Source organism: Blennius ocellaris (genome assembly GCF_963422515.1).
Source record: "Blennius ocellaris genome assembly, chromosome: 24".
Classification (NCBI taxonomy): domain Eukaryota; kingdom Metazoa; phylum Chordata; class Actinopteri; order Blenniiformes; family Blenniidae; genus Blennius; species Blennius ocellaris.
In genome coordinates, this window is record NC_137673.1 from 5265412 (window position 1) to 5284550 (window position 19139).

The 19139-nt window shown below is 43.1% G+C and overlaps 1 protein-coding gene across 1 annotated transcript in view; it reads right to left on the reverse strand.

Moving 5' to 3' along the window:
- Positions 1 to 19139, reverse strand: part of chrm4a (cholinergic receptor, muscarinic 4a) — a gene marked incomplete at both ends in the record, with an annotated part of 28550 nt that overhangs the window by 808 nt on the left and 8603 nt on the right. Inside the window, 5 exons of the mRNA XM_080520195.1 lie at positions 2003 to 2272; positions 3618 to 3707; positions 3931 to 4129; positions 5319 to 5473; positions 6470 to 7068. Coding sequence (XP_080376321.1) covers positions 2003 to 2272; positions 3618 to 3707; positions 3931 to 4129; positions 5319 to 5473; positions 6470 to 7068 — 1313 coding nt within the window. The remainder of the gene's footprint in view (positions 1 to 2002; positions 2273 to 3617; positions 3708 to 3930; positions 4130 to 5318; positions 5474 to 6469; positions 7069 to 19139) is intronic.

The window sequence follows — 19139 nt, forward strand, 5'->3', positions numbered from 1 at the left end:
TCCACCGCTGTTTGTTTCTTTGAAAGCGCCGCCCACTCTCAAACCAAAGCCTCGGTGGGCGAACAACCTGAAAGCCATACGGAGGCTGGCCGAGGGGCAACGTGGGAAACCAGCAGATGATCCTGGTGTCGATTCCAAATCCCAACACGTGGGAATGCTCTTCATTTTCCCATGTTTCATGTGACGACGGTCTCCGATGCACCTGTTGTATTTCCTGTATGTCTCAGAGGACAAACTGAGGCTTGATTCAAGTCTTTTTATCGTTTGTTTTCAGTGATTGAAACATTTAAACCTCAATATTTCCTCCTTGTCTTGATGATCATGTTTGATATCGTTGATACTCTAGATCTCTCATTTCCTCGTTCTGCAGTCTCCTACATGTCTTCTCATTTTGACTAAAGTCCAGAGGCTGTGAACTCATTTCAGTCAAATCAGACTCAAAAAACAAAAATAAAAGGAATTTTCTCATTCTGATTGTAATCACAAGAACTGAAGGAAAAGAAAATGCCTTTTTTTTAAAAGAATGCAATAAATTGGAAATGTAAAACAAAATATTGAAATACTGTGTTTCTTCTGCTCGTGTCGTCTATTGATTTCCAGTCTGACTCCAGTAAAGTGAACTTCCAATCGACTGTGTTTCTAACGAGACAAACAAAACTACACTTTCCTCTTGGGTGAAGTTCGTGAGCTGGAAAACTAATGGAGGCCACTGATGTTTGACATCGTGTTTTTTTTTAACAATCACTAATTCTCTAAATGTGCAATTCGAGCCGTTCAGCACGGCGGAGGAGAAGCTTTGTGAAAAAGTCCGGGCAGAAATCAGCGAAAGTTTCCAAGCAATGACTGAATAAACAAACAAAAGCAGACTCCAGTTGGACGTTTGATGTACAGCACAATAAACTCTCCTGTTTCCTCCTTGGCTGCCGGTGATTTGAATTTCAAATGTCGACCTGTTGTAGCTTGCAAGGACTTTTTTTTAAACACGTTAGATCAAAATGAGGGAAAAGGCCTGCTGAGGATACCTGCAATGTCATTTTGAAAAACATTTCCCGACACCATCTGTCACTGGCTGCAATAATTAAGTGAAGAAACAATAGCAGGACGCCAACTCCTCTCTGAAACAGCTGCTCCATACGTTCACACACTGCCGGGCCGGGCGAGCTGAGCCCCCGGTGCACGCAGCCGCCAGATGCCGCCATGCAAAACCGACGTGGAGGAATATAAAGGTGTGTTCTGTCGCCGCGCCATCATTCAATCATGTTCAAAATTACACGTCACAGTGTGACCTTGACCTCTGGCGCCTTCGCCGTGCCGCCATGAGGCCTGAGGAGCTCTCCGGCACTCCAGATTTCACAGTTTGGCCTGAATGGAAAGGTTTTGTTCTCCACAGAGGTCGCAACCTCACTGTGCGAATCACTGAGCAGGGAGTGTCTCCATGGCAACAGACGCTGATCTCCTTAGATCACCGCCTCTCCCATCTGCTTCGAATGGGGATTTTTTTTTTTTGCAGTTTTTTACGGGATTTATTTGGAAAGTTTTCCACCGTTAACAACCCAAAGTATCATTGATCGGTCCGTGGCTGATGACAAATCACCGCTCATATATTTCACGCAATTCGGGCGAGTGGCTTCTGCAAAAAGTTGGTCAAATAAACTAAAATAATAATAAATAAATAAACAAATAAATACACACATAAAATAAATAGATAAATGACACAGACAAATACATAATGCCAATTTTCTTTGGTGAAGGTAAATATGGAAAATTAGGAACTTTCCATAAAATATAAATTGCTTCAACTGAATAAAGGAAATACTAACTGATTTCTTCATGTTGGTACAAATAGCGATCGTATTGAGCCTGTTGACCTTTACCTCAGGTTGTACATTACAACAGTTAGGGGAAATTAGAAACAGTGCTTGCAATATATTTTGTATTTCTGTACTTCTATTTTTCTTTCCCACCACAAAGCGAACCCGGACCCGTTCACCCGTCAACATACTTTCTTTTCTCTGGCCGCCATCTGCCGTTTCCTCTTCACTTGGCTCCTGGCGATGCTGGCGAACTTCCTGGCCACGGTCCGGGGGCGGCTGATGGGGATGGAGTGCCTCTCGGCTCCCTCTACCGGCGGCACGATCTCGATGGCCGTGATGCATTCGTCCCCGGCCTGCTTGGTTACGATCTTTATCTTGGACCACCTGGAGCTGGCGTTGATCTTGGCCATGGCGGAGCTGCTCGCCGTCGTGGCGATCGGGTCGGGATTGGCGACAGTCTGGAGTAAAACACAAGGATGCCATGTCAGCAGGATCACTTGAGCAGTTGTTGGCTGTTTGAGTAAAGCCAGTTAATCAGATTGTGTCACTATATTTGCAATAGAAAACATATTTCTACAAGTCTTTGTAGTCAAAGCTGCTCCCAATAGAAGTGGCGCCTCTTGCAAGGCATTTCCAATGTTCCTGTATTTTAGTGAGACTGTAGGTTTTGGCGAGAGGATCAGTGTTTTGTGGAGTCTGTCCAGGGACGACTTTCTTTGTGACCAGAAGAAAAAAATACAGAGAGCTTTTTTAAAATCAGTGAAAATATTCTGAAAAACAGGCTGCGGGGCGAATGTGCAGACGTTAAAGTCCTGGCTTCAACAGTTGGTTGTGTGCTGAACAAGTTTCACAGTGCTGAAGCTGCTACAACGCCTCCGGGACGCGGCGCTGAGAAGAACCTCGAACTGCCGCCTCTCAGTCGTATGTCGACAGTAGCGTCACTCCATATCGTGAAAAAAGTTTCACTGCGATGTTGTGGTTGTGCTTTTGGTGGTTTGATGAGTCAATGTAAGGTCCAGTCTAGAATTCAGCTTTTTCCTTACACTTATCTTATCTGATAGGAAACATTAGTGGCTCATTACACCATCTAGTGGTAAAGGGTGGTATTACAGGAGAGAGCCCCCGCAGTACAATTGAGCCTAAAAACTTCGGAAAACAGATCCTTTCTTTATATGAAGGAATCTTAAATGTAAATATGCTAAATTATCGCCACATTTTAGACGTAATTTGCTGGTTTACACATTTTCAAGGCAGCAGCAGGTAGTTTTTCTGTTTTTTCACTGTGCGATCAGGCAGTTTAACAGAAATGACCATGTGTGGCTCTGATTCCTCAGAATGTTTTATTCTGTTCTTCTGCCAATAACTACAAGCGCCAACTAAGATTAGTTATTTTAATAATGGACTTGCAAGCCACAATATTATGTACATCCGTAATAACTCCTCTGTCTCTGACACTGGAAGATTACCTCCTAATTCTTAATTGTGTGTGTAAAGCTGTGCCAGCAGCAAAACCCGATCTGTTTGTGCAACTGCGCTCAAATATGCCACCGTAAACTCAATTTAAAATGCATCTGCATCTGCCCAGTTAGAATTTAAGTGGCGGCAACAGCTTAAAATGGATGATTGACAAACCCAATCACGGTGCACAGTGTGAACGTTCCTCCGGAGCCTCGCCGTATGGGAACAGCGACACACAAACTGCAGTTTCAGCTCCTAACAGTCGTCGATATAACGCGCAGCTCGCTTGGCTGAGGGGATGAGTTCACGGAAAAAAAACTTCTGAAATGGGCTTCAGACACGAACCTCTGCCGCGGCCTCGCTGTTGGCGTTGTCCTTGGGCTCCGTGGGGGGAATGAAGGCCGTGGACGAGTCGTTGGAGCTCTCCTTTTCTTCCTGAAGGGAGAAAAGCTTTAATCCCTGGAACTTCCTTTTGATCCAGAAGCGCTTAGCTAAACTAGTGCTTGTAATTTTTCACCAGCCTCATTAACACTGCGACAAAGACATACATGATACATTTCTAATCTGGCATTTGGCCTTTTGCCTCCTAAACTGTGTGAATATATATAAAGAAAAGTGACATGACAGCTGGGACGGTAAACAAAAAGGCCATCCCTACCTGAGTGACCCCTGGGCTGGGCTGCGGCGCCGCCGGCTGGGCCGCCTTGGCATCGTCCAGGCGGCCGTTCTTCACGGACTCCACGGCGGTGGTGGTGGAGTCCAGGCTGAGTTTGGGGGTGGAGCGCGGGCTGGCCTGAGGACTGGTCTCGTTGTTGTTGTTCTGCTTCAAGAGGTGACTCTTTATCAAGCTGGGAGTCCTGCGACACCACAACCACAGGCCCGCTTCAGAAACACGCACAAGTGGATATGAATCATTCATGGCGGACACGTTATGCTCATTAATTTTGTCGCAAATTGCGCATATGATTAATTCATGCTAATAGCCCGAGTAACACGAATTAGACGTCAGTTTGTGACTCATTAACCTACTTTAAAACTCTTCTGGCGGGATGTTGCACGCGTTTTGAAGTTTGAGCTAACGGCTGCAACTCTCCCAAAAAGTGTGAGAATATCCAGGTCAGTTGTGAAATACAGCTTCAACGTGAAAACAAAAATCTAATAACAGATGCTGCATTTCTAATAATACAGATACAGATACAACTTATAATATTTAAATAGCGTTAAAAAGTTAATGTTTTGTCTTCTTAACTTTAAAATGTGTTTGGTCTGGTTAAAATGTAAATATAAACAGAATATTTTAAATAAAATATATATATCTTCAGGGCTTGTGAATGATTAAAAAAGAAATCAGACAACAATAGTTGTAAAGATTCCATAACGATATGGAATTCTGACAGGTTGTAAATTAATTTTGTAATGTTTCGGATAACGTGCAGGTAAACTCCACAGACGTATGTAGAGTGAGTCTTACACCTTCGCTCTGATATGTTCATCGATGCACAACTAGGGACCGTCTGCTGTGTTCACTTTCCGATTGTCATCATGTCCAGTTGCCATGGAAACGTGATGTTCGACCCCGTTAGTGTGGCGTGGACCGAGGCGACTCTACCGTTTGCCTCCCAATCGTGAGTTTCACTCATTTTTCTTGTGTTATTGTTTCCTAATACGCTGAGTTGAGTTACGTGGAGACGACAGCAGGACGCAGGAGAAAGAGTCAGTGTTTCGCTACGACAACAGAACCTGCTGCCGGTCACCAGATGCTTCACGACATGACAACAGATGATTCATTAATGAACGCATCACATCAATGTATGGATGCTAAAAGACACGCCGGCTCATTCAGGGAATACTGGAGTGCAACACACACTGCAGATTCTTATTATCTCAGCTTGGGATCATGTGTATTCAGTAAAAACACTCACATTATGCAATCTTTCTTTGTTAAATCAGTCATTTCCAACCTTTTTTCATTGTGATTTCCAATGAGAAACTCAGAAAACAACCTTTCCTGAACTGTGACAGCGTCGATAATATCTGAACTCTCACTTGATCCCCTTCTTCTCTTTCTTGTCGGGCTTGTGTTTGGACACCCTGCTCCTGGAGGCCAGCGAGATGTTGATGTACAGGACCGTCATGATGATGACGGGAAGGTAAAACGCCGCTATCGCCGTCCCGAAGGTCACCACGGGGTTGGAGAGGAACTGTGGGTGGGGAGAGGAGAAGGGGACATGTGAATCTGCAGGACAATGAAGCTCAGTAATTCCCCCCACTTCGCGGCACCTCTCTCAATATAAATAGACCGGCTAATAATTCTGTTTCATGTGACGCCTCGCCCTGCAGGCAGCGCCGAGATCTGTCAGGGCTATGTTCACCGGCTGGGTCCTCCAGGACCCGCAGAGCCGCTGAGTGGATCAACAAGAGGCCCTGCAGAGGCTGGATTATGAACCATTCATTTCTATCCAGGCCGAGGAGAAACTTCCCTTCAGCATCCGACGGACAAACGGAGAAACATCAAAGAGAAAGTCACATCCGGTGGCGCCCTCTCTCTTGTGCTACGACACCTTTTAGCCCCGACTGGAGGCTCCTGGTCGACTAAAGTACCTGCTGCCTTGTGAGCATCATCAACTGTTTCTCTGTTGATTTATACTGATTGGTTTTTTTGATTTTTTTAATTTGAGATTGAAGTCAATGAACACAATGTCTGATTGTCCTGCAACACAGTGTTGCTGTTTATGGAATCACAGGAGGCCAAAATGTATTAGTTTTCTATCTTGTCTTTGCTTCTCCTGTTTTGTCTTTGTCTTTTCTAATCAGCGAGGGCCGTGAGCGGAGCTTCCTGTTCAGGGTGACCAATCGCATAGTGGCGATGTGGTAGCAGGAAGTCGACACATATGCAGGTTTATTTGAAGTAAAAGAGGGAAAGTTAAACATGACGGAGGTACATAGCCACTGTGAGCTGGCCGGAGTCACGCAGCGATTATATGTTTCCTCTCAAGTCCCAAATGTCGTCTCTCATTCATCGGTAAACCCGGAACTATAAATACGAGGACGAGTGGACACGCCCACATCACACCAAAAAACAACTTCACCAGTGGATTCTTAATCAAACTAAATACTTTTGCTGCCAAAACAAAGATGATATTTACAATATTGTACAAGAAATAAGAAATGTGTACAAGGAAAAATAAACACCGCACCTGGATGTAGCACTCCCCCGGCGGGACGGTGCGCTCCCCCACGATGAACTGCCAGAACAAGATGGCGGGGGCCCACAGAATGAAGGACAGGATCCACGCGGCGGCGATCATCAGTCCCGCCATCTTGGTGGTCCTCCTGGCGGGATACGTGAGCGGCTTGGTGACGCAGAAGTACCGATCAAAGCTGATGATCAGCAGGTTCATCACCGAGGCATTGGACACCACGTAGTCGAGGGCGAGCCATAGGTCGCAGACCACCGGGCCCAGTGGCCAGTAGCCCACAATGATGTAGACCGTGTACAGGTTCATGCTGAAGACACCGATGATCAAGTCGGCGCACGCCAAGGAAAACAGGAAGTAGTTGTTGACAGTCTGTAGGTGGCGGTTGACTTTGATGGAGAGCATGACTAAAATGTTCCCGGTGACGGTGACGAAGCTCAGGGAGCCGGTCACCAGGGCGATGAAGAACATCTCCAAGGCCTTGTACGGGCTGCCCGCCGCCTCGCCATTGTCCGCCGACGGGCAGGTGGTGGAGTCGTTGGTGGATTCGTTGCAGGAGGCGTTGGACAGCAGGTCAGCTGACTGGTTCATCAACGAACCTGGAGGAAGACGGGAGCGGTGGGAACAGGAATTACAGAGAATCTGTGGTTCACGACAATGAGGTTGAACTCATTTAGACATTTATTCTATTTCTCAGTCTGTAAAGGAACCTTTTCCCACCGAGCCGTAGTTTAAAAAACCTGCGTTGACACTAAAGTGATACTGATTTAACAATAAAAACATTAAATTACGATGATATTGAGCTGTAACATCTAAAAACATTAACTGCAATCTCAAAGTAGATAGATAATAAGAAGAAGAAGAAGAAGAAGAAGAAGAAGAATAAGAAGAAGAATAAGAGTAATAGAACAAAACAAGAATCAATAAATAACAACCAGGAATTGTGACTTTGGTCGGCTGTTTCACTGTCAAAATGTAATTATATTACCTTTTTTTTTTTTATCAATAATTTTTTTTCATTTCATAATACAACACCACAAAGTGAACACATACAGAACATAAAGAGGCAAAACAAAACACTAAATATTTAATAAAATGAAATACAATGTAATTAAATAAAATTAAAACAAAACAAAACAAAACAAAATAAAGAAAAACTTTAAATAATATGAATATAAAGAATAATTGAATTAGTCAGTGAACATAAGAACAATGCAAAAGTGTCCAGTGTCAAGCATTTCTGTTTACGCAGGTGGTAAACGGCCTTTTTGTGTTGTGAATCAAAACTCATCAAATCAAATTTCCAGTCGATGTATTCCCCAAAGATGAAAATGAATAAATTCCTATAATCTCTTATTCGGTTTTATCTGAGAGCACGATACAAATCACTTTTTATCCCATTCCTACTTAAAGTATAAAGCCTTTAAGTACAAAGGACATTGAAAGAAATGTCAAGACAGTCAGAAGAGATCACAATGGGGTACAACATATACACCTAAAAGCAGAAGGTATATCAGTGTTTCCAACACGGAATTATTTTAAAAGTTTGTACAGCGAGAAAAATCAAATCCAGAGGTCTGGAGTCTTTGTTAAAATAAAAACCTGAGTAATACTGTGAACAAATTTCAATGTAACCAGTATTAACAGGCACTGTGTTTTGGCGTGATGAGCCTCAGACACAAAAAGAGGCCAAATCACCAGAGTCTTCATCACTTAAACAAGACAAATTAGTTCTTATAATTAAAACACCATCTGCCTCTGTGTTGAATAGGACGCTATGTTTATGTCACCCCGATTCCTCTGATATGGCACCAGTGTCCTCCTTGACGTGGCCATAAGATAAACAACCATCTGTTGATGCTGATTTTTAGTTTTTTCCGTCTGAAATCAGATAGAAAACTGAATCACTGTCGTTGTCAAGCACCTCGTGAGTTTCCTCCCACTCCGTTAGCATCCGTTAGTCAGAGATTCTGGCCTTGCTGTCATTTGGGTCTGGACCAGCGAGGAAACCGCGCTGACGGCACTTTGCGCACATGAACGTGGACAAAACAGGAGAAAATGTCACGTTGATGTCAGTTAAAGGCGTCTGCTGAGGAGGAGGAGGTGGGGGCGGTGGATTATATGTCACATATTCAAGGTCGAGACAGAGAAGCGGTAAATCAAAGGGTGAAGTCAACATTCATTGACACTGCAAACAAAAGCTGCGCGGCGACTATTGAGAAAGTTTCCTTCAACACTAATAGACATTCACTGCAGCGAGAACCTGCAGCTGTTCAACCTCTGGGAAAATGAAATTTCAATTTCCAATGAAAGAGCTACATTCAGAATCTGCTGTGTCTGTGTGAGCTGGACTGGCTCCGCCCACACACGCCCATCTATGGGAAGAGGAGGAAGTACTTCCTCTCGAGCTGCTCTAATTGTGGGAGGAGCCTCCCTTGACTGTGATTGGCTAAACCCCCGATGACACTATGTAGGGTTTGATTTCTGATTGGCTGGTTGGAGCAACACACTTTTTAAAACCTGGAACAAACTTTCTTCACTTCTGGGGCGTCGTTCCAGGCATGGAGATGATTTGTGCTGCTGGAGAACCTTCAGGAAGTGAATATTGCATGATGCCTCCCCTTTAAGGTTTTAATGGCATTTCGCTTTTTAACGACAAAGAAACCAGAACAACTGACGTCTGTCCTTCAGCCACTGACCGAGGAACTCGACACCCGAGAATATTAGAAAGCTCAGCCTTTGGAAATATATTAATAGAGCGGTAATCAAACATATTCATGTGCGCATTCATTACTGCCGCTACTTCAAAGGGGCGTATTGAAAATTAATGCATCTCCCTCGAAAGAAACCTGAGCCGCGAATTCAATTTCGGCCACAGTTTAAGCACAGAGCGCATTGTTGTTCCAACGGGACGCTGAGTCAACACACTTATTCTGTTGGTATTCAAACTCATTCAGCACAGCGAGACTGCTCGGCTCTGATAACATTCACTGGCTGTATTAAGAAGAAACAAATGCTGCAGAACCAAGAAACGAGCAGAAGGAGCAGGGGGGGGGAGAGAAGTTCATCTTTTAAACATTAAAGCAGAATTCAAACCATTTTTAACCTCCCAACATTATTTATACATGTTCTTTTTTTCCAATATACTGATGTTTCATCTGGATATCATCCTCTTACAATTACGGTCCAACAGAGGTAAATACACGGCTTTACACAATATCACAGCTAATTAATGTATTTAAAGCAAAGGTATCAACTGTCATCAAGGTACAAGGAATTTACATAGAAAATAACAAAAAAAATATGAGCAGAAAAATTTAACTCCTCAATACAACTGAAGCTATTTTATCGTTTATAAATCCTGCTGGGAGAGCAAGAACTCAGTGGCGTCTTTAAACTAAACTAAATAAATAAACCCACAAGCAACAGGAACAATAGTAATGCAGCTAATGAACAAGACGAAACTCCAGATGGGGGAAATAGTGGAAATACACAATAAAATATTGAAGGAAAAATTTAATCTGAAACAAATTGTTGCTCTTGAACATGGAGAGGCTTCTCACCCCCCCGGGGGCTCCAATCAAATCAATAGGTATCACATTCAGGAGGCAGTGATATGATTGCAAAGTACTTCAATTTGATTTATTTATCTTTTTTTTTTTTTCGCTATCTGAAACTCTCCGCCTCCCTTGTTGGTGGTGTCAAACAGGAAAAGGAGGCTATTGTACAGTTGTCATCATGTAAACCCCTTTATCTTTTATTCATTCGTACTTTCCCATCCATGTACATGCATACTGAAAACACGACGATGTCAGGCATGCATGTAGGAGCCGGCGTTTGCAGATGAGTAGCCGGTGTAAAAACACGCTGGGGAGGTGGGCGGAGTGACGGAGGCCGCGTTAAACATGCATGCCTCCGCAGAGTCTGAATCATGTATGTGCTTCCTGTCACACAGATTCTTTTGCAAGAAATCAAAAGAAACTGCTATTTATTCAAAAGAGAGTTTTCCAGATGCATATTGACGAGTTACAATCATTAGTGTGACAGTTCACGTGAACTGATATGCTATTTCTGTTTTTCTCAGAGTAATTAAACTGTATTTGTGTTCAGAGTTTAAAGTAAATTCACAACTTCCCACTTAGGTTTTTGGGTTTTTTTTTTTCTTGCAATTAGTTCAAGTTATCTGTGAAATCGATCTGTTGTTTTTGGCTAATTACTGTTAATTGGTTTACAATTTATCTTAAACAGTGAAGAAATAACAGTTTGGTGGGATTCAGGGATGTTAAGCCTCAAATTAGACGAAATAAACTGATTAATGAGCTTCAGCTTGTTCAGAATACAAAGACAAGGACAGGAAATAATCTCTCACACACACATACACACACACACACACACACACACAGTTTAGTATTTTCATGAGTTTCATCAATCTTCCAGTGAAGCTCGTTAAATGAATAAAGTTTCATGTTGTGTACTAATTGGGCAATTTTAATGTGGCGTTCATTAAATTCCTCCCAGGGACTTTCTAAGCTCGGTTTTTCCTCCGTTTCAATAAAACTTGTCATCGTGAAGCTTCTAGTTGGCGACATGAGATGAAACACAAAGTCTGTAGTTTCACATAATTTTCTCCACAATGTAACTTTAAGTCCTTTAATCTCATTTATGAACAAATAGATGAAAATTCAAAGTCAAAAAGGAAAAAAAAAACATCCTCATTATGGGTTTTGTGTTCTTCGGCACGGTCAGCCATAACATTATGACCACCGACTTGAGCTGGCCTGTTTGTCAGAACGGTGGTTGTGATGTTCTGTATTTGTGTTTGGAAGCAATTTCTCCAGACTGATTCCGTCGAGAACGACGTCTCAACTTCAAAAACAAACGTGTGAAATATGAGAAATATGAGAACCTTAGAAGGCATCAAATAATCTGCATGTTTATGCAAGTTTTCACTTACGGTAGTTTTGAAATTTCAGACACAAAATGAGAATATTGTCGTTTTTGTTGACGTCCTGACTCTCTATACTGTGTTTAAATTAGGCGACCAGCTTACTAGAAGCACTTTTTAATTCATGCCGTTCAACGAAACGTTTGTAAAGACTGAATTCCCGGCAGAATGATCATACTGGGTGATTTTAAACTCTACAGGTGTGTGTGTGTACTGAACGTCCGGGCTCTTTATCATACGCAAACATCACTATTTCTTTGTTTTTACCTGGTTTGTGAAATGTAGAGAGGAAAATATAGATTATATTGAAATAAACTAATAAGATTAGAGTTGATTTGATAAGTTAAAACAGTTGAAGGCTGTATATAAAGACATTCACTGTAACACAAAGCTCTTTTAGTGTCTTTTTTAAAATTAATTTCACCTTTTCTCTTTATTATTCTATGTTTTGAACCTATTTGTGGACTCTGGATAAAAGCAAATCATAGATTATGATTTGCTAATACGAACCGCACCCTAATAAGCATCTCATCAATATACGGTTGAACGGTGAGGAGCACATGGAACTCTCCTCCCTGCGTTGTCGGGAGTGAAGTGGCCTTGACAGAAAAGCAGAAACTTCAGTTGCGTGTCTCAGTCGTGCACACAATAGAAGCGCCTCAGATCTGGTATGAAATATACAACACAGGCACAAGAGATGCACATTACCATTGATTTCATCACCGTGGTCTCGTACGCTCGTGTGTGTGTGTATATATATATATATACGTACGGCGTTCCAGCACACTGGTGCAACATTAATATGTGTCTAACATGGGCAACCAACACCAACAACAAGCAGCTGCCAGAAATCTTTGACTCAAATATTGAAATATTCATCTAAAATAGACCTTGTGTTAATTATACAAGCGCAGATCTCGTTGTTTCATTGCTAATTCACCTCCCGCCGCTCCACATCTGACACAAATCTAAATAAACGCCACATTACTTCATGTTATCTTGTAATAAAGCACCGTGCAGCTTTTTGACTTGTTTTGACTTCCTGTCAGAGGGAAGTTGGCGAGCCCGCCTTCAATCTCCGCACTGCAGCGAGACGCAGATCTAAACAGAATAACTGTAATGTTCAGGAGGCACAATTTATACCAGGGTAAAGTCAAAACAATTACAGTTAATCCAGCTGCTATTGTCCAGCCGCGAACTGGGATAATGGTGAAACGGTTTGAAAGTGTCTTCTGCCATTTACAGCAACAACACTGGAAGCCATTACTTAGTGAAATGAGGCATATGGTGCAAATGTGGTGTTAATGAGCTCGTCTTGGCAAATGTGGCCGGAGCGGAGCTGGCAGCACGGGGACGAGCTCACGTCTGGAGAATATTGTGAACCAGTGCTCAGTAGAAACAGCTTCACCGAGGAATAAATACTACAGATGCAGAGGAGACTCTATATTGGGCCGGATTGTTCATAATAATGAAGGTTATGTGCAGTTCAGACCCTGTTTTGACGGGTAAAGTTCTCCACCTGGTCAGCGGGTGGCGCCCTGAGCCTCCGCAAGCACAAATCTAACTTAACTTAACCCTCGGTGCATTATCACGTCAGTAAATCGACGTCTGGACAACTTGGATTTGATCGTTTCGAGATGTTGTGAAGAACAAGGTGATCCCCAGGAGAGGCGAGGGATGAAAACAACGGCGTGATACCTCATAACCGCGGGGGGCCTTTTAAAGTGGAGGAAAACCCACACGCATACAGAAAGTGTATTAAGTGATAAACAGTCCTTGGGGGGGGGGGGTAGTGGTTTACCCAGCAAACGAGCCCTCGTGGGGCAGCTGGGTTTGTGTGGAGGGTGAAAACCCACAGCGTCCCTCTGCTCAGCCCCACAGCTTCTCCCTCATTATTGGAACACGGAGGGTTTTGTCTGCAAGGTGCAGAAATCCTTATCGACCGCCAGAGTTAACGGAGCCTATTACAGCGGCGTCGCAGACGCATGATTACGATGCTTTGCACAAGAAAACAAAGGAATAATGCCTCAGTTTCGCGGCAGGAGACAGAAATCGTTCGACAGACATTACTGGGATTGTTGGAGAAAACGAAGCCCGGGAGAAAAACTCTTTCTCTGTATAATGATACACTCCTACCTTCTCCTTCTTCTACTAACACTGCACACTTGATCTGAGCAGCAGCTCCACAACAGCAACACAAATACTCCCGTTTTTTTTTTTTTTTTCTTTTTAACTGCACAATGACTGGGGCCGAAGGTGAAACTGTGTTGAATGGGTTTCTCTTCTTCAAGCTCGAACTGCGACTCTGAAGAAGCCGAACAAAGACGAGACGGAGGAGGAAGAGAAACCTGAAGTGAAGGTTACAGCCGAGAAGAACCAACGAGTCACGACTGCGCTTTAGCAGTTTACCCATTAATTAATACACTAACTTTCTCAACGTGGACGACTGTGGAGCGACTTTAAACTGGCTAACAGGTTCCAGGAGCTGAAGTCACGCCACTGCTGGTCACCAGGTGGCAGTGTTGAGTCAAGTATATTTTTTCCTCATCTTCCGTTTCGAGCTGCAGACTAACCCTGCCAGAAGTGGGATTCAAACCTGCAAACATCCAAACGCAAGCTTCGGGTATTGTTAAGTAATCCTATGCTTCTTTGTGCGACTCAGTGCTCCATCTGGTGGCCAAAACATGTATTGCACCATTGGCCAGCTAACTGGTTAGTTTTGGTGAGCAGAAAATTTAAAAAAATACCAGATTTCTTATTATTGAGTTGATTATTTGAGGTTTTATGGATTCATAGTGGAAGAACGTATCACATATTGTCTCTTGAAATTTAATTTAAGTTTAGTTTCAATGAAACCAATGCAGCCAATTTATAAATTAAGGCACATGAACGATGCATTTTCTTCTTTTTAGAATTGATGTGAAAACGATGTATCTCACCGTTTCACAACTTGTTCGGAACTCGTTTTTATTCTCGTTTTGACCACTTTTCAAACGACTTGTTTACAGTATGTCTTTAATCTGAGTTTCCACTTTTCAAGCGTTCGCTAAATGAGAGGATGGCATTACTAATTACGTCCCGCCTACACCGCCATGTTCCAGTAATTATGATGAACGGGTGAAAAACGACAACAAAAACAAATTAGTCAACAGCTTCAAGCCACACACACACACACACACACACACACACACACACACACACACACACACACACACACACACACACACACACACACACACACACACACACACACACACACACACACACACACACACACACACTTTGACTGGGCCTCATTATAAACGCATGCAGCAATTTTTTTTTTACATTTAATGATGTTTTAGCTTTACAAGCGTGACACAAACTAGCTGTGACATTATCAGGAAGAACTATGTGTTTATTTAGTGTGTGACATTTCAGATCCAGTATTCATGTGGGTTTTTGTTTTTTTTTCACTTATTCTGGTGATTCAGGTCCGAGGCAGACAACCGGACCAGAACCACGTCCATTAACTCCGTCAAACGACAAACTTTCCCACAAAGAAGATCTCATTTCCAGTGTTTTCATCCATGACGTCACATAAAGGAATCCAGAAAAGAAACCAGCAGAACTGAAGCTTAAATTCATTTAAAAAAAAAAAAGGGATAAACAATAACAACAAGCAGCAAAACGACGAAATAGACTGTGACTCCATTATTTAATGTTAATAACAGTTTTAATCGGATTAACTTAATTTATCTCTGGAGTTTAAACCTTAATCTGCAGTTCCACACAAAGCACTTTAACTAACCTGTAAAATATTGATTCTTCAGCCTGAGGATCAATTAAAAAACACGGTATTTGGAAATCAGTCTGCACGTCGAATATCCATAGATAGAGAGCTTTATCCACTTTCTTTCTTCATCATCTGCTCTTACATCAACGCTTGCTAATTGTCCAAGACGCGCAGCGTTTTGTTTTGTGCAAAGGTTGAAGCAGCTCAGACGTTTACTTTCAATCTGGAGTATAAATCTTCTCTTTCTCCCCCTCCCTCCATCTTTTCTCTTCTCCTTCATCTCTACATCTCCCTCCTGCCCCCAGCCTCTCTTTCCTTTGGTCAAGCTACTGGTTTGGTCTTGTTCCACTTTCAATTTCAAAAGTGTGTGTGTGTGTGTGTGTGTGTGTGTGTGTGTGTGTGTGTGTGTGTGTGTGTGTGTGTGTGTGTGAGAGAGAGAGACTTACAACCCCCCCAAGCACATCATAGCGTCGCCAATCCATACTTCACAGCGTAGGGCCAGCAGTACTTTGTGTGTGTGTGTGTGTGTGTGTGTGTGTGTGTGTGTGTGTGTGTGTGTGTGTGTGTGTGTGTGTGTGTGTGTGTGTGTGTACACGCAGCATTAGCCATTCTATTTGACACATTCACAGTGTAATTAAGTTTCTCAGCCTCGCTGCCATCAGTCTGTCTCTGCGGCGTCACACGTCTCCTAACAAACATTCAGTATTTCTTCTCTCTTGTTATTTTGGCTCCGTTCACCGCGAGGGGACGTCAAACTAAATATGTGATCTGAAAAAGCCCTGGCCCCACACACACACACACACACACACACACACACACACACACACACACACACACACACACACACACACACACACACACACACACACACACACACACACACACACACACACACAGATGTATCACCACACTGAATGCAGTGCATGCGAATGCTCTAAATATGGATCATGTATCCAGTCCCTGGTCCCGTCACTATTAAACTCCTCTGTCGTGAGTTACACCGTTTATTGGGGACAAAAGCTGCCAAAATAAAAGTGGACAACTTCATACGTGGCTTGTAATGTAATATCCTGTCATGTAATAACTAATCAATATGTAATAACAGCTCATAATATCAGAAAAGTGTTATTATCATTGTGTTAAATAACGATGTGAATGAATGAAAACACTTTTACAGTTAAAGAGGTCATATTATAAATAATTCACTTTCTAAAAGTTTTCCCAGCAGTACTACTCTTTGGGCGACCGTTTGGGCGACCGGTTTTAGCCAATCACAATCTAGGTAGGCCCCTCCCCCTTTGACTCCTCCCACAATCAGCTCTGCTCTGGCACATGGTGCCATGAGAGGAAGCACTTCCTCCTCTTCCCATATATGGGTGTGTGTGGGCGGAGCCAGTGCAGCTCACACAGACACAGCAGATTCTGAATGCAGCTCCTCCGATCTGATATTCTAACGGAGGAGAATCAAGGAGAAGAAATAAACTTTGATCAATAAGATCATGTGGAAGAGTTGAAAACTCCTTTATATGGAAGCAAAAAAAAAAAAGAAAAAGCCGCCATTTCGACAAAGAGCAGCGCTTGACGCTATCAAATTCCTGCTTTGTGATTAGCATCAGATGTAACGGCGTGGAATGGCGCTCTCCTCCAGCGGATCGAGCGGCGCTGACCTTATCTGCGCTGTCCTCAGAAAAAAAACACCGCCTCCCGTCTCCGCTGGAAACTTTGGGCGTGACGAGGAAAGGCGGCGTGTTTTCCAGCGCTGACAAACTCACAATGAACTGTGTTTCCGCAGCGGCGAGGATTTAATCACAGATTTCAGTGTGACAAGGCGAGGACTGTTTCCCCACACTCGCCGCCGCTGCGATCAATTACTGTCAGACTCTACTTAACTCTGCATTTACAACCACAACAGGGGAAAATCAGCAGCGTTCCTCCAGGGAGGCCATGTGGGGCCGCGCAGTACTGCAGCCGTACCTGAGCACGTATTTCAATCCATAATACGCCTTAAAGGCTGAAAGAAAAATAGGAAAAAGCCTTAAAAATGCCTCGTTTTCTTCTTTGTGGTCAGAAACATGAACAAACCTGATGACGTTCAGGGTCAATTTGACTTTAGATCCAATCACTGCATCAAAATAAGCTCAAATACGACAATCATCTTTTTATACTTATTTAGGGTGTTAAATATGAACAGTATGAATAGGTTCAAGTCTCAAAAGACTATATTGATTTATTTAGAATAAGATGCATGGAAAACTGAATAAAGTCAAATGGAGTTCATGATTTATAGCGAAAGAATCGTCTTAAACTGGATGTTTTCCTCACTAGATTACTGCAAATCGTTTTAAAACCTGTAGGCATTTCTAATTCACTCCTATTGTCCAACAACTGTAATAAAGGCTGCTGAATATTTCAGCTGTCAGAAGTTTTACGGGGACTTAACTTCAGGGTCACAGAGGAAGACAAACCAAAATGTCAGAGAAGATTGAACCTGAAGTACGAACGTGTTCAGCATCTTATATTCCAGGTAACACGGTACTTTTGAGCATTTATGAAAGGTATACATAGCTATTATTTATATTATTATTATTTATTTATTATTTATTACATAGCTCCGTCCTGGGCTGCCCCCTGGACTCTGTGAAGGAGGTAAGCGACAGGAGGGTGGTCGCTAAGGCCACCTCCATCATGGACAACACCACCCACCCACTGCACGGGACTGTAGAGGAGCTGAGGAGCTCTCTCAGTGGCAGACTGAGACACCCTCAGTGCAGGACGGAGCGCTACCGCAAGTCCTTCATCCCCACTGCTGTCAGACTGTACAACAGGACTGTGTAGTAACAGTGACAGTATGTGCAACAACCCTGCACCTAGGACACTTTATCTAAGTCACTTTAATTTGTAAAATTGTATATAAGATACCTCTATTCCACTAATTGTGTGCACTTTCCTTGCCCTTTCTACTAACAGTTTGCATTCCTCTCCTTTCCTCATGTGTCCTCAAGAGCTGTATGGAACAAGTAAATTTCTCCACTGTGAGATTAATAAAGGCGATCTTATCTTATCTTATCTTATCTTATTTGAGATTCTGAGCACATTAAAAAAGCTACAACTAATCTAATACTTTCTTTATGTAAAAATATGACGATTTAACCAATTAGGGGAAAGAATTATAGAGTATAGATTAGAAAACTCAGAAATCTACATTGCTTAACTTTGTCAATCCAGAAATTAAGCCGGGGCTCTACAGACAAGGAGGACATATGTGCATATAGGACTTAAAAAAAAAAAAAACTTAATTCAAGCTGGCAGAAGACTTTTAATTGGCTCATCCTGTCAGACCTGGTTTGTCACTGAAGCAGCTGTAAAAGCAGGATTTCCAGTGTAAATGCGAAATTACATACAGTTTCCACTTGGTCGATGGATTAACCATCAGGCTGATCCTCCGTCGCTTGAGATTATTGACGGGTTAAAAAAAAAGAAAGAAAATTCATCAATCTCAGCAGCGCGGCTGTCCGTTCTACTGGAGCTCCACACATCTGGCTGGAATCCTCGCCTCCCCCTCGTCAACCCCCCCCCCCCCCCCCCCCCCCCCCCCATCCTCTAATTCCTCTATCTCCCCTCTGCATCCCGCCGCCTCTCCAACTCCACATCCCTCTGTGGCCGTTTCCATGCCAGCTGACGAGGAACGCGCCAGCGCCCACGTCCGGGGCCGACAAATACACATTTAGACACAAATATACCGCCGCTCCGTCGAGGGGGAAATTAGGCCGAAACGTGACGGAGGCAGCGCACCGGCAACCTCCGGCGAGAAGAACCCGCGGCATAAGTCAGCGGCAGTGTTGTGACCGGCTCTCGTCTGGACAATAACACGCTGACGGTTTATTTACAAGCGAGAACATCGAGGCAAAAAAGCCGGAGAGTCGCCGCCGGGACTCGCCTCGGTGGAATTC